Below are 15,959 nucleotides of genomic sequence, written 5' to 3' on the forward strand. Positions count from 1 at the left end.
CTGGCAAAGACTTTAAACATTCCCAACTCCCCCAAGAAAAAAAAGTTTGACTTAAGATATACTTTAAAGTAAACCTTGCATCAGTACATGCATGTTAAAGTGGACCCTCACATTAAAAGACATGCTATGACTGCCCTGCCTCCTCCCCATCCCTCCCTGAGAATTTTATTTTTTTTTTTCCTTTTCAAACCAGCACTTCCTCAGTTCTCGCCTAGGTAAAAAATCCCTGCCTTCCCTTGCACGTGCACAGATGTGTTCCCAAGTTAGTTCTATGCATGTGTCAGGTTCCCTGGCCATTTGCACGCACAAGGGGTTTCCCACGCATGCACAAAGACTACTACCAGGGAAGTCCGAAACCTTCCCTATCTTTGTGCTTGCGTGAAAGATCTCCTGCACAGCACAGATGTGCCGACGGGCTCTTGTAGGACATCTGACCATGTGTGAGAATAACGACACCAGAGAGGAAGCGTGAAGCCTGAACCCAGCAGGACTAAAGTTCTGCTTTAGTTAATATGTACCTGTAATATGTAACATTAAAATTTTACTTTTTAAAAAGAACACAGTACTCATTTCAAAGATAACCTCATATTGCTTCCTTCTCTGAGGACTCAGGCTATTTCAGGTATCATCCAGGGTCAGCATCTGCTATGATTTATAATGTAATCATGTAAAACCTGGTGTCTGTCCAGTAATGCTTATGTTCTAAGACAGGGGTCTCCAAACTTTTGAAACAAAGGGCCAGTTTACTGCCCTTCAAACTTTATGGTGGCCGGACTGTGGCCAGTGGGAGTAGAAAATTGAGTGGCATCGACTGGAGTAAACAATGCAATAGGTTTGGTGGTCAGTGGGAGTAAAACATTTTCATCATTGGTGTCAGTGGGAGGAATGGTGTCCCATCACTGGTGTCAGTGTGGTGTCAGTGGAAGAATTAGTTCCCCATCTCTAGCGTCAGTGGGAGGAATAGTACCTCATTGTTGGTGTCAGTGGTAGGAATAGTGCCCCATTTAAGTATCAGTGGAAGGAAAATGCCTCGTATCAGTGGAAGGAATAGTTTCCCCAAGGGCCGGATAAAGGCAAGCAAACGGCCACATTCGGCCCAGAGGGTGCAGTTTAGAGGTCCCTGTTCTAGGATGTATGTGTATCATACACAGATCAGTTACCCTGTCATCTGTCTCTATTTGACCAGCCAGTATACAAATCCATCACTCTCACACAACTTGGACACCATGGGCCAGATTCAGGTAGCTTGGCGAGAGATGTGCTATGCCAACGTAACATAGAGAGGCAAGAGCAGTATTCACAAAGCACTTGCTCCCTAAGTTACGTCGGCGTATCGTAAATGGGCCGGCGTAAGCCCGCCTAATTCAAATTAGGAAGGTAGTGGGCGTGTTGTATTAAAATTAGCCGTGACCCCATGTAAATGAATTCCCGAACGAACGGCGCATGCGCGCGCATGCTTAGAATCACGTCGCATATACTCCCTATGTTACGTCGGCTCAATGCTTTTGACATGAACGTAACTTACGCCCAGCCCCATTCACATACGACTTACGTAAACAACGTAAAATCCGATGGCTGTTCCGACGTCCATACCATAACATGACTTACCCCTGCTTTATGAGGGATAACTATATGCCGGACGTACGCCTTACGTAAACGGCGTAGATTACTGCAACGGGCGTAAGTACGTTCGTGAATCGGTGTATCTAGCTTATTTACATATTCGACGCGTAAATCAACGGAAGCGCCCCTAGCGGCCAGCGTAAATATGCGCCCAAGATACGACGGCGTAGGAGACTTACGTTGGTCGGATGGAGCCAGAATTTAGGCGTATCTGGTTTCAAGAATACGGCGCATAGATACTATGGCACATCCTAGAACTTACGCGGCGTATCAACAGATACGTTGGCGTAAGTTCTATCTGAATCTGGCCCCATATTATTATTTTTATTATTAATATTGTTTTAGCTCTTTGTATACATAATTGTAATATTATTTAATAAATGCATTATATTTTACTTTATTTTATTTAGCTCCCTGCTCTGATGATTGTACACTGTTTTGTTTGCACCATTTGCTCCGTCTTTTATATATTTTGGTTTAATAAAAAAATTATTAATGTACCCGTATTATACTTACCATTTCATAGTTAAATATTCTTTACAAACTGGGTGTGAAAGGAGTTCAACACGGTTGTGTTGCACCATGGCCTGTAAAAAAAAAAAACAGCATGAAAAGTGGAAGAATAGATGGGGTTCCCTTGGGATACCTGTTATATCTTTGCTATTTTGGGCAGTTTGTACGATTGTCAGCTTTTACAGTGCATCCAGAAAGTATCCACATTTTGTTATGTTACAGCCTTATTCCAAAATAGATTACATTTATAATTTTCCTCAAAATTCTACAAACAATACCCCATAATGACAATGTGAATGAAGTTTGTTTTCAATCTTTGCCAATTCATTAAAAATAAGAAGCGGAAAAATCACATGTATACAAGTCTTTACCGTGACACTCAAAATTGAGCTCAGGTGCATCCGGTTTCCACTGATCATCCTTGAGATGTTTATACAACTTGATTGGAGTCCACCTGTAGTAAATTCAGTTGATTGGACATGATCTGGAAAGGCAGACACCTGTCTATAATTTAACAGTGCATGTCAGAGCACAAACCAAGCCGCAAAGTCCAAGGAATTGTCTGCAGACCTCCTAGACAGGATTGTATTGAGGCACAAATCTGAGGAAGGGTACAGAAACATGTTTGCAGCATTGAAGGTCTCAATGAGCACAGTGGCCTCCATCATCCATAAATGGAAGAAGTTTGGAACCACTAGAACTCTTCCTAGAGCGGGCCGCCTGGCCAAACTGAGTGATCGGGGAAGAAGGGCCTTAGTGACCAAGAACTCGATGGTAACTCTGACAGAGCTCCAGCATTTCTATGTGGAGAGAGGAGAAACTTCCAGGAGAACAACCATCTCTGCAGCACGCTGCCAATAAAGCCTGTATGGTAGAGTGACCAGACAGAAGACACTCCATAGTAAAGGGCACATGACAGCCTGTCTGGAGTTTGCCAAAAGGCACCTGAAGGACTCTCATTCTATGAGAAACAAAGTTGACAGACGGTTGTCTTAAAATCTTACCAATTGTACGCTCCTTTTGACAATTGTTGTCCAATTTTCGGCCAACAAATGTTGGATGGCAGGCTAGTACGTTTTCGGTGAACATTGGCTGCACATCAGATTTTTGTATGGTCAGTACACAAATCTGTCACACAAAAGTCGAAAGTAAAAACACGCATTCCTCGGAATCAATGTTCACAAAACACGAAATTAGAAGAAGGGGCCCAAAGGGTGCCGTTCAAGAGCTAAAATTCCTCATAGTACGTCACTACGTTTGTATCATGACAACTGTGGCACATGTCCTTTTGACAAAAATCAGATGCTTGGTTGGCCAACAATCGTACCGTGTGTACGAGGCTTTATATTCAACTGAAACACTATAGAATACACGCAATAGAAATAAAAAAAAAATTCTGCAAGATATTATAATATTTAGATCTAAACTAACTGCAACTGTACAACACAGTACACAGATTAGAACATAAGAACCACGTAACTAATAAATCAATGCAACTAATGAAAGATAAATAATTGAATAGGTACCGTATATACTCGAGTATAAGCCGACCCGCGTATAAGCCGAGGACCTAATTTTACCACAAAAAAATGGGAAAACTTATTGACTCCAGGATAAGCATAGGGTAGGAATTGCAGCATCTACTGTAAGCAGAAAAGAGGGTCAACAATGCCCATTTGCACGCCTCACTGTGCCCCATTGCAACCTCACTGTGCCCATTGCAACCCCACTGTGCCCATTGCAGTCTCACTGTGCCATACCTCACTGTGCCCATTGCAACCTCACTGTGCCATTCCTCAGTGTGCCATACCTCACTGTGCCCATTGCAGTCTCACTATGCCCATTTGCAACCTCACTGTGCCCGAGTACCTGAATTCTTGACAGGCGTTAATTTTTTAAAAGTCGCGGCTTCCTCCTGGCGTTCCGTTCCGTGATAGGCATTTGACACTGTGTTCCGCCTATCATGGAGGTATTCTCATCCTCGGACTCAGTTTCCCAGCAGACACTGTGTTCAGTGTTCCGCCAATCACGGACATTCTTTCATCCTCGGACAAGAGGATGTCCGTGATTGGCGGAACACTGAACACAGTGTCTGCTGGGAAACTGTCCGAGGATGAGAGGACCTCCGTGATAGGCGGAACACAGTGTCAAATGCCTATCATGGAACGGAACGCCAGGAGGAAGCCGTGACTTTAAAAAAAAATGGACGCTGAGTATAAGCCGAGGGGGGTATAAAAAAAGGGCTGAAAAACTCATTGTATACCGGAGTATATACGGTAGCTAAATCATAAAAGTAAGTAATTGATCAGTAGGTAAATAAACTGAAATATTTAGTTTCGTAATTTTGTTTTCGTCATAAAAATAAATTTATTTAGTTACTCCCGAAAATCGTTTTTATTTCGTTTTTCGTTGGGAATAGCTTTCATCCGAAAATCCAGATATACTTGGTTTCTGTAGAATGGTTAAAGAATATTCGACAGGACATCGAAATTTTACGCCGAACCGTACATTTCCGATCGAATATTCCGCCTACAAGAATTCTAATGTTGTATGACTACTTGAATCTATAATCTCTCTATAATGTGGATGTCGAATATATTCTCTCTATAATGTCTAATCTATTCTCTATAATGTCTAATCTTTTCTTTATAATGTCAAATCTATTTTCTCTAAAATGTCGAAATCTATTCTCTGTAATGTCGAATCTATTCTATAATGTCAAATCTTTTGTCTATAATGTCGAATCTTTTCTCTATGTCGAATCTTTTCTCTATAATGTCGAATCTTTTCTTTTCTCTATAATGTCGAATCTTTGCTCTATAATGTCGAAAAGTACTGTATGTGTGTAGTAGAATATCAGGTTCGATAGACAGATTTATATTCAGTCAGCGTCATGTCGAATCTCCTTCTATATCGAATTATTGTTATTCGCAACAAAAACGAAAATAAATCTTTTTTTATTACGAATCTCTAGGTTTTCATTTTCTGCGCTTTCGTTATCGTTTGTTAAAACGATAAGGAAAATACCTGAATTGCGGACGAAAATGCATTCGGACGAAAACGAATGCACATGTCTACATAAACATATCTATGAGTTTCACAATATCACTAACTGCATAAACAGTTGTTTTTTATGGGTACTAACATTCAAAAATGCAATGCAGAGTTCTGTTTAAAGACCCTCCCATGCAAAAATCCCCTGCTTGCTCATATATTATGTGTCTATAGAAGGAACTGCTGTGAACGTTGGTTTCCAGTACCTGTATTGATTCTGTGTCCATTGTTGGATCAGATTGCACAGCTTGTAATGGCTAATAGCATTCACGGTGCCACATATATGGGCAACAGGGATCCTTTTGAGATTATTGTAGGCCAGGAATAGATACTGAACATTACATCTTGATAGAAAAGCACATAATGCAAATGTAGACATGCTGCCTCTTTATTAATTCATTTTGTGTTTTGACCTACAGGTCTTTTGTAAGATATGATCATGGTTTGTTTTCAGCGAATCCAAGTATATTTTCATCTCTTTTATCCATCTACAAGCAGTTTTCACCCTAAAAATTCACCAGGCCTCTAATAATTAAGTTACCTTATGCAAAAGCTAGTGTTAACCATAGATCACTATCACTCTATCATGCTTTCTTTCACAACTGTTTGTCTTTAAAGTCACATTAAACTCAGCCTATGTGCCTTCAATTGTTTGTCTAACAAGTCTCTTACCATTGTTTTCAGGCTTCTTTTTTGTCCCTGTGCACGCTCCCTATATCTTTGCTCTTTGTGTACTACAATTTCCATAGAGCTGAATAAATCTGTAGTTAGATGTGTACTACATCTCAAAGGTGAGCCAGAAAGGATGGCTATGTTCACATACACAAAGAGGGCATGGAGAACAAACCTAGTCACCCTAGCACAGAAGGTCTGAGAATGGCATAGGTATAAAACAAAGGACGAGAGAGAGAGATAGAATTCTACTTATATTCAAACATATTATATAAAAAGCTTTTACCAATAGCAACCAATTCTATATGTGTTTTCACTGTTTTATTCTAGACTTATGGTATTCACTTTCTGAGAGCTTTGGGCTTTTTTTATTAGTATACTTTTATTGCACAGATGATTTTTGCCAATGCATGGAAACAATGCATTAATGTCATCCTGTAATAAGAGAAATAAAAAGGCTGCCTTTACTTACATCTTATAAGGTGCTGAGATAAAAGAATCAGGATAGGAGACGGGAAACTAGAGGAGGCCAGGAATTGCAGCCTGCACATTTCCCTTAAGACAGGTTTTCGTAAGAGGATGTGTGCATATCAGATAATATACTCCCATGGCATGATTGTAATTCATCTAAGAAATAAATTCTTACTACATTTAATGGACCTAATGTATTAAAGGAATAGAGACAGCTTGTGCAGTACTTATAACACTTGGATTATACACCAATCAGCCATAACATTATGACCACCCACCACATATTGCGTTGCTTCCCCTTTTGTCGTCAAAACAGCCCTGACCCATTGAGGCATGGACTTCACTAGACCCCTGAAGGTACAGTATGCTGTGGTATCTGGAACCAAACCATTAGTAACAGATTTTTTAAGTCCTGTAAGTTGTGAGGTGGGGCCTCCATTGACCGGACTTGTAGGGTTTATTATTCTGCTAAAAGAGGCCATTGCCATTAGGGAATAGGGATGAGCCGAACAGCCCCCCCCCCCCCCCCGGTCGGTTCACGCTAGAACTTGTGAACACGCAAACACTGTTAAAGTCTATGGGACACGAACATGAAAAATCTAAAGTTCTAATTTTAAAAGCTTATATGCAAGCTATTTTAATAAAAAGTGTTTAGGGACCCGGGTCCTGCCCCAGGGGACATGTATCAATGCAAAAAAAAAGTTTTAAAAACTACAGTTTTTTCAGGAGCAGTGATTTTAATAATGCTTAAAGTTAAACAATAAAAATGAAATATTCCTTTAAATATCGTACCTGGGGGGTGTCCTTAGTCTGCCTGTAAAGAAACGCATATTTCCCATGTTTAGAACAGTACCACAGCAAAATTACATTTCTAAATGAATTTTCTTTATTTAAAACTGCTTGCGGCTCTAAAATATTGTGGAGTCCTGGCAATATACATAAAAAATCATTGAAAAAAATGGCATGGGTTCCCCCCAGTCCATTACCAGGCCCTTTGTGTCTGGTATGAATATTAAGGGGAACCCGCACCAAAATAAAAAAAAGAAAATTGCATAGGGGTCCCCCCAAAATCCATACCAGGCCCTTCAGGTCTGGTATGGAAAGTAAGGGGAAACCTGCGCCAAAATTTTAAGAAAAAATGACGTGGTGCCCCCGCCAAAATCGATACTAGACCCTTATTTGAGCATGCAACCTGGCAGGCAGCAGGAAAAGGGGGGGGTGAGTGAGTGCCCCCCCTCCTGAACCTTACCAGGCCACATGGGGAGGGTGTTTTGGGGACCTGAATGGCCTGGTATGGATTTTGGGAAGAGAGCCCCATGCCATTTTTTTTTATTTTGGCACAGGATTCCCCTTAATATCCATACCAGACCTGAAGGGCCTGGTATACATTTTGGGGGGACCCCCATGCATTTTTTTTATTTTGGTTCGGGGTTCCCCTAAATATTTATACCAGACCCAAAGGGCTTGGTAATGGACTGGGGGGGGACCCATGCCCTTTTTTTCAATGATTTTTTATGTATATTGCTGGGACCCGACAATACATTACAGCCGTGAGCAGTATTAAATTACATTTTTTCCTTTACAAATGTCATTTTGCTGCTCATGATCATAAAGCTATGTACGGCTGCAGCCTAACATAGTGTGGGGCGTGGACTCAGCCCCCTGAGCCATGATTAGCCAAAGGTCAATCATGGCTCTTACAGCAGAGCGCGCTGTGATTGGCCAAAGCATGCAGGTCAGGTGTATTCTTTGGCCAATCAGCAGCCGTCAATGCACTGTGATCTCGCAGTACATTGATGGTCTGGCCATTCATTATGGGGCATTCTGCGGGTGCTCGAATTTCCTGTGAACGCCCCAGAATTTTCTAAATTCGGCGAACACCCAATGTTTGAGTCAAACTTACAATCGACTCGAACATCGGCCTCATCCTTAATAGGGAATACCATTTCAATGAATGGGGTGTACTTGGTCAGCAACTATGTTTAGGTAGATGGTGTTATGTAACATCCACATAAATAGCGGGACCCAATGTTTACCAGCAGAACATTGCCTAAAGCATTACACTTTGTCTGTTGACTTGCCTTCTTCCTATAGTGCATCCTGGTGCCATATCTTCCCCAGGTTAGTGCCGAACATGCACCCAGCCATCCACGAAATTTTATAGAAAACATGATTCATTAGACCAGGCCACCTTCTTCCATTGCTCTGTGGTCCAGTTCTGATGCTCGTGTGCCCATTGTAAGCACTTTTGGCTGTAGACAAGGATCAGCATTGGCTCCCTGACCTGTCTGTGGTTGTGCAATCCTATACACAACAAACTGCAGTGTCTATTTTCTCTGTTTTCAACCCATTCACTTCAGGGACACCATTTTTACTTGTTGCCTAATATATCCCACCAACTTTCAGATGCCATTGTAATAAAATAATCAATGTTTCTACTTAATTTGTCACTGATCATAAAATAATGGCTGTTCGGTGTACATCTGATTGGTGTCTAGCCCTCTTTCCTGTACTGAGCAATCTTTTCCTAGTAGTTTTATACATCCAGATTTCATGCTCAGACCCTGCAATGTAAATATAAGTAATTTGCTATTATAATGCATCAACATATCATCTTACATTTAAGGTGGTCAGAGGCTCATATTGAACGCTTTTTGTCCTCTCGCTTGCCTTCTTGAATTGCAGGGGACATTGTAGATATCTGAAGTTGTATTCAATCTAATGAAAAATAAAGAATCACATTTAAATATTATTATACCTATGAAGGGATATGGTATGGTGTCATATACAGTATGCAGTATCATGTAACTTACAAAGTAATTTGGACTCTTCTTGTCCCCAGGTGATTCTGTCATACATCTGTCTAAGAGAAACTGAAAGGTAAAAAAATGAATAGATTACATTATTATTATTATACAGGATTTATATAGCGCCAACAGTTTGCGCATCGCTTTACAACATGAGGGCAGACAGTACAGTTACAATACAATTCAATACAGAAGGAATCGTATGGCCCCACTCGTTAGAGCTTACAATGTAGGAGGGAGAAAAAAGATACCGTATTTTATCGGTGTATAACACGCACAGGCGTATAACACGCACCCTAACTTTAAGAGGAAAGTGTCACGGTCACTACCGTGCCAAACAGACAGCGAGGCGTGGTCACACCCCAAGTGGCTCTGGGTGTAATTGAACCCAGGACCTCTCCGTTACTGCTCCAGGTCTTTGCCTCTGAGCCACTCCTCAGTTGGTATTCTGCTTGCTGTCCATCGAAGCCTGGTTCTGAACTATGTGCTGATTGCCTGTCTCTGGATCTCCCTGCAATCTGCACCTGTCTATCCTGGTCCAGCTGAGGCAGGTTACCCAATCAACCAGGGTATAAAGCATTGCCTCACTATGAGGGATGTGTCAGTTCATTGTTCTGTGATTGTCCTGTCTTTGCCAAAGGTTCCTGCGTTTGTTTCAGCTACAAGACTGACCCCGACTTCTGACCCTGGCTACGTTTATCGTTTACTCTGAATTCCGGAATCCTGGACCACGGCTATACTTTGACTATCCTTGGCAAATCCCTATCTAGCCCCCGTGCACAGACTCACAGCCCAGGTAGTGTCTTACCTTATTACCGTGGGCTGTGTGTACTTGCAAGGGTGAGCATACAAATCTGCAAAATGGACTCCACTCAAGGTAAGCCCTTACAGAAAGTTTCAGGAAAAAAAACTTTCCACAGCCCCCTGCGTATAACACGCAGGTACAGTTTACCCTCTATTTTCAGGGTAAAAAGGTGAGTGTTAAACGCCAATAAATATAGTAATCGCTGTGGGAGATGAGCTGCTGGAGAAAATAAAAGTACACTTGGTAGGTGGGGGCAGAATAGGCTTTTCTGAAGATAAAGGTTTTCTTCGGGGATCGTCTACAAGTGGACCAAGTAGGAAATAGTTGGACAGACACAGGCAGAGAGTTCCATAGGATGGAAGGATATACTGTATACAGTACAATAATATACAGGTATTATTTCATACTTTTGGCCAAACTATGGAGGATCATTTTAATACAGTAATTCTGCAGACCATTAATGCCATCAGCCTAGAGCTGTGATATTTCTCACAGAAATGTTGTTTACTTTGGGACAGGATTATCCTTCTAGTCCGAGGCTGTCTGACCCTCAACTGCATTTGAACCCTACAAGCAACACTTCAGAGGTTATAAACTTGCATTTGTCTGTTATGTCTAACACAATACAAACATCTCTGAAAATCTCATGTCCTTCCACATATGCATTTCACTATGCAGTGAAAATAGCTCAATATCCAACTGAACTTTTAGTTTAAATCACCTAAATATATTTCAGGTGCAATCAATTATATAAATTATACAAAGTCGCATAGTTTGGTTTGTGTTAGAAAGCAGCCACAGCCTAAAGCCCTGTACACATGGGCCGAATGTCGGGAGACAACGGGCGGTTCAAGAAAAAAATGTCCGACATTCGGCCCATGTGTATGTCGGCCTGCCCAACAGAAGACGCCCGTTCGGCTGGCTCTGTCGGACGTGCACACTGGAAAACCAGCATCCGACCGACTCCCGATCAGTGCCCTCAGCCAATGGCAGAGAGCGTAGATTGGAGTGTTCTGCCCAGAACACAACAGTGGGGAAGATCGCTGAACTAACCTTGCAAAGCTAGTACAGCAGCTCCGACCAGAGCTGTCAGTTTTTTTTCGCGCAACCTACTGGGTTGCACAAAAAAAACTGTTAGCGTATATCCGGATTTAGCAGAAAAGTCTGTTCTTGCCAGCATGCTATAGAGAAGGACTTTTTTTCTCTAGGTGGAAGCAGTTGTCTCCCTGCAGAGGTCTGGCATACCGAGTCCTGGTGAGTCAAAGATAGAGCTCTCCAATCAGCAGGGAGCACAAGCATGCTAAATTGTAAAGCTATAGGGATAACTCACCAGGGGGCGTTATACAGAGAGATTATTGCTACTGCCAAACAATATGTATAACATTTTTCAAAACTAAAATACAAACAATACTTACTTTTAAGCTTTCTGGGAGGTGATAAACCATTTCAAGTATAGGGCACTTGTAGTTAGAAGTATCCGAAAATGTTACAAGTGCCTCCTCCCACCTGTAATATAATGAATGAAAGTAGAGATCTTCATAAGAGGAAAATGAAAGATAATATGGTATTGCATATTATAGACTTCAGTTTAGTTTAGTGAACTCAGTGATAGGAACAATTCAATTCTAACTAAAATATCAAATTTGTAAAGGTCTCTTCAATTACTCTTTGCATATATAGCCCTTTAGACCCCTTACCGGTACACCTTCTGGTGAAAGGTCACAGGGTGTTGGGGATCTTACTTCTTAATATTCTGGTCTCCTTCAATCACCAAAGTTCAGTACATTTATTCTTGGTGCTGAGAGTCTATCACTGGTAGTTTTTGACACAAAGCTCCAGCAACAAAGAGCTAGTATACTATCCATATCTCTCCAGTGCTTCAATAATAAAGTATCTCCTACACAAAACAACACCCTAACACTTTTGTACCTGTAAATGTTACATGTGACCTAACCATGAGCCCTTAACACTTAAACTGGTAATAAAGTCTAATACCAACTATTCTTAATCCATGTGATTCACCAGTCCCAGCTCCCTTGGGTAAAGGAATTATTGACAACAGCTGTGAATTAAATTAAGCCATAATATCTTCCATAGGCTCCCATGGCCCAGCCATTGTCTGTGCTCTCTCCCCTGCAGCAGCCACTGACTGACACAGAAGAGCGAGAGCTGAAGGATCACGTGACGGAAGCAGATTAGAAATTGGTAAGGACACAGATCTTTTTTTATAAAGGGTATGCAAGATAGGTAGTAGGAGGGGCAGGATTTTTTTTTATAACAGTTAGTATTAGCCTTATCTTTTAATTTAAAGCCCAACTTCTGCCAAAACTTAATTTCATTTTAGGTTAAGTGGGTAAGAGTTAGAGACTCGATTCACAAAGAGTTAGGCCGGCTTATCTGCAGATAAGTCGACCTAACTCTGAATCTACGCTGGCATTTGTTTAAGTGTATTCTCTAACAGAGATACACTTAAACAAAGCTAAGATAGGCTGGCTTGCGCCGTTCTATCTTAGCTTGCAATGTTTCTGTGGCCGCTAGATGGCGCTTCCATTGCGGCCGGCGTAGATTATGTAAATGAGGGGATACGCCGATTCCCGACGATTTACGAGCGTACGCCGGGCCTACACCGTCGAGTTACGTCGTTTCCGTAAGGGATAGGCTGCCTAAATTTAGAGCTATGCTCTAGTGGACTAACTATTGTTAAGTATGGCCGCCGTTCCCGCCGCGACGTTCAAATTTTTAGCGTCGTTTGCGTAAGTCGTCCGCGAATCGGGAGTTGCGTCATTTACGTCCGCGTCGAAATCAATAGGGCCGTACGGCGTACTTAGCCGCAATGTGCCCTGGGAAATGTAGTCGCCCGGCGCATGCGCAGTACGCAAAAACATCAAAAAACGTGAGGTCAAGCCTCATTTCCATAGTACACGCCCCCAAACAAGTCATTTGAATTAGGCGCGCTTACGCCCGCTCGTTTTAGGATACGCCGCCGAAAATTAACAGGTAAGTGGTTTGAGAATCACTAATGGCCTAAATAATTTACGGTGGTGTAGCCTAAAAAGACTAGGCTAGGCCGTCCTAATTTTAGGCCATTGTGTGTGAATCTACCCATCTGTCAGGCCTTTGCTTCTTCTGTCAGAAAGATAAAAAAAAAACAATGATTTTATTGTTGTCTATGTTACTCTGTTTTAATGACAACCCTTACCCTGCCAAAAAGGGGAAGTTCAGCTTTAATACCTCCTCCCTTCCTCCCCTGCCAAATTGATTTTAAGCAATAGGAATACATGCCAGGGGAATAGGAGGTCCTGGTACAGGAGGGGCAGGAGGGCACAGTACAGGGGGGGGGCAGGAGGATGCAGCAGCACAGGAGGGGAAGGAGGGCACAGTATGGGGTACAGTAGTGCATAATACAAGAGGCAAAAAGGGCACAGTGAAGGGGGGAAGCAGCATACAGTACAGGGGTCAGGAGGACACAGTATTGGGGGAAGTAGGGAACAGTACAGGGGACACTAGAGCAAAGTATGGGGGTAAGAGGACATATTATGGGGGGGCAGGAGGTTGCAGTACAAGGAGGCAAGAGGACACAGTAAGGAGGGCAGGAGGGCACAGTATAGGGGGCAGTAATGTATAATACAGATATAGTCTCCTCAATCAGAGCAGTGAAGCTGCTGTCACAGATTTTACCTGTTCTGGCAGGCTGTCACTGGGCTAAATCTAAAATCTGGAAAGACATTCCCCCTCCCCCACCTACCATCTCCCGGCAGTTTCTGGCGCTGCTTCGGCACTTTGCGTTTAAGTGGTTCTAAAGGCAGGTTCACTGGTTGAGTAAACGCCAGATTGCACTGCATTTGCAATCGTTTCAAACATGGAATCACGTGCAGGGGAATTTAAAAAAAATAGGACTTTCTTCACCAGACTAGATGTTTGAAGCAAATTTTGCTTGAGTTTTCTTCACTGTACGTTAAATAAGACTTTCTGAAAGGGGGACACCTCCCTCATTGGTCAAAATAATTTAACATCCTTACTGTCCACAGATTTATATCAGTCTTAGTTGTATTCTATCTATTTATATCAGTTTATCAATTTGTTCTAGCTATTTATATCAGTTACAGTAGTTGTGTGGTGTATTTTTAATTATATAAAGAAAGGGTTATGTCTCATACATTGTGTTAATATTGTGACAGTGGACTATTTACCACTGTTTCCAAATACAACATTGTTTCCTTTTTTCCTTACCTTTCAGTCTGGATTGTAGCGTATACAACATCCTTCCTCCCGCCACGTATAGCCTCATGAATGAAGGATGCATCGTTTGTATTTAAAGTGATGGCTGCCCCACTTTCAAGCAATAGGGCAACTGCTTTGGCGTGTCCTTCTTTAGCAGCCAGGTGAAGTGCCGTGTTCTAAAATCAAGAATGCATAATGTTAGTAACCTATTCTCCCTCGTTCTGGCTTCTGCAAAAAGGTGGTACATTAACGATGTGCAGTAAACCATAGCAACAATTAATTCACTAATCTGACTGCAATAAACAATCATTTGCACGTAATCGTTGGATTTTAGGCTGGGCTTATTAAACATTCACGTATAACATGCAGTCTGGTTTTCCAATTACATGATTATAGCCAGGTGTCATCTTTTATTATGATCATCTTATCAACTTACGTTGAGGGATACCTGGATGTAGCAAGCCATTTAAACAATTACGTCTGTCCAGTCTTCTAAGAGAACTTTGAGGTATAGTTGTAATCAATCTCTTCTAAAAGGGGAAGTTCCCCATGACTGGCGGACAGCTAATACTGTACCTATCCACAAGAAGGGCAGCAAGGTAGAAGATGGCACTTAAAGGCCAGTGATTTTAACATAAATTGTAGTCAAATTAATGGGTTGATCACTTAAAAAATACACAACTTGCTGGACCCAAAGCAACATGGATTTACTGAGGGCAATTATTATGTCAGACTAATCTGATTCAATGTTTTGACTACATTACCAATGGCATTTGATACAGTTCCACATAATGATCTAATACAAATGTTGTACAAGCCAGGACTTTACCCTTGGGTGGTTCAGTGGATATGCAGTTGGCTAAAGGATAGATACCAGACCATGGTTGTAAATAGGGTATGTAAGTGATATAACTAAAGGTTTGTTGGGCAAAGTATGTCTTTTTGCTGATGACACAAAGGTGTGTAATAGGGTTGATATCCATGGAGGTGTCTGTAACATGGAACATGATTTGGCATTGCTGAAGAATTGGTGAAGCAGTGGAAACTGCAGTTCAATGTTTCTAAATGTAAAATATTGCACTTAGAGAAAAATAATCCCTTGAGAGAGTACAACATTGGGGGTGCAGCCACTGTGCCATAAAATTGTCGCCACTGTGCCATAAAATTGTCGCCATTGTGCCATGCCATCAAACGCAGCCACTGTGCCCATCAATTGTCGCCACTGTGCCATGCCATCAAACACAGCCACTGTGCCATCAATTGTCGCCAGTGTGCCTATCAATTGTCGCCACTGTGCCATGCCATCAATTGTCACCACTGTGCCCATAAATTTTCGCCACTGTGCCATGCCAAACGCAGCCACTGTGCCATCAATTGTCACCACTGTGCCATGCCAAACACAGCCACTGTGCCATGCCATTGTCGCCACTGTGCCATCAATTGTCGCCAGTGTGCCTATCAATTGTCGCCACTGTGCCATGCCATCAATTGTCACCACTGTGCCCATAAATTTTCGCCACTGTGCCATGCCAAACGCAGCCACTGTGCCATCAATTGTCACCACTGTGCCATGCCAAACACAGCCACTGTGCCATGCCATTGTCGCCACTGTGCCCATCAATTGTTGCCACTGTGCCATGCCAAACGCAGCCACTGTGCCATGCCATTGTTGCCACTGTGCCCATTAATTGTCGCCACTGTGCCATGCCATTGTCGCCACTGTGCCCATCAATTGTCGCCACTGTGCCATGCCAAACGCAGCCACTGTGCCATGCCATTGTCGCCACTGTGCC

At 42.2% G+C, this 15,959-nt stretch overlaps 1 protein-coding gene across 3 annotated transcripts in view; it reads right to left on the reverse strand.

Annotated features, from left to right (window-relative positions):
• The window catches only part of TRPA1 (transient receptor potential cation channel subfamily A member 1), a 172,893-nt gene that overhangs the window by 46,893 nt on the left and 110,041 nt on the right, over positions 1-15,959 (reverse strand). For all 3 annotated transcript variants that reach the window (XM_040354407.1, XM_040354408.1, XM_040354406.1), the window contains 5 exons: positions 14,176-14,342; positions 11,361-11,451; positions 9,147-9,206; positions 8,953-9,051; positions 2,140-2,210 (listed from right to left, as the gene is read on the reverse strand). In XM_040354407.1, coding sequence (XP_040210341.1) covers positions 2,140-2,210; positions 8,953-9,051; positions 9,147-9,206; positions 11,361-11,451; positions 14,176-14,342 — 488 coding nt within the window. The remainder of the gene's footprint in view (positions 1-2,139; positions 2,211-8,952; positions 9,052-9,146; positions 9,207-11,360; positions 11,452-14,175; positions 14,343-15,959) is intronic.

The sequence above is a fragment of the Rana temporaria genome, chromosome 5, assembly GCF_905171775.1.
Source record: "Rana temporaria chromosome 5, aRanTem1.1, whole genome shotgun sequence".
Taxonomy (NCBI): domain Eukaryota; kingdom Metazoa; phylum Chordata; class Amphibia; order Anura; family Ranidae; genus Rana; species Rana temporaria.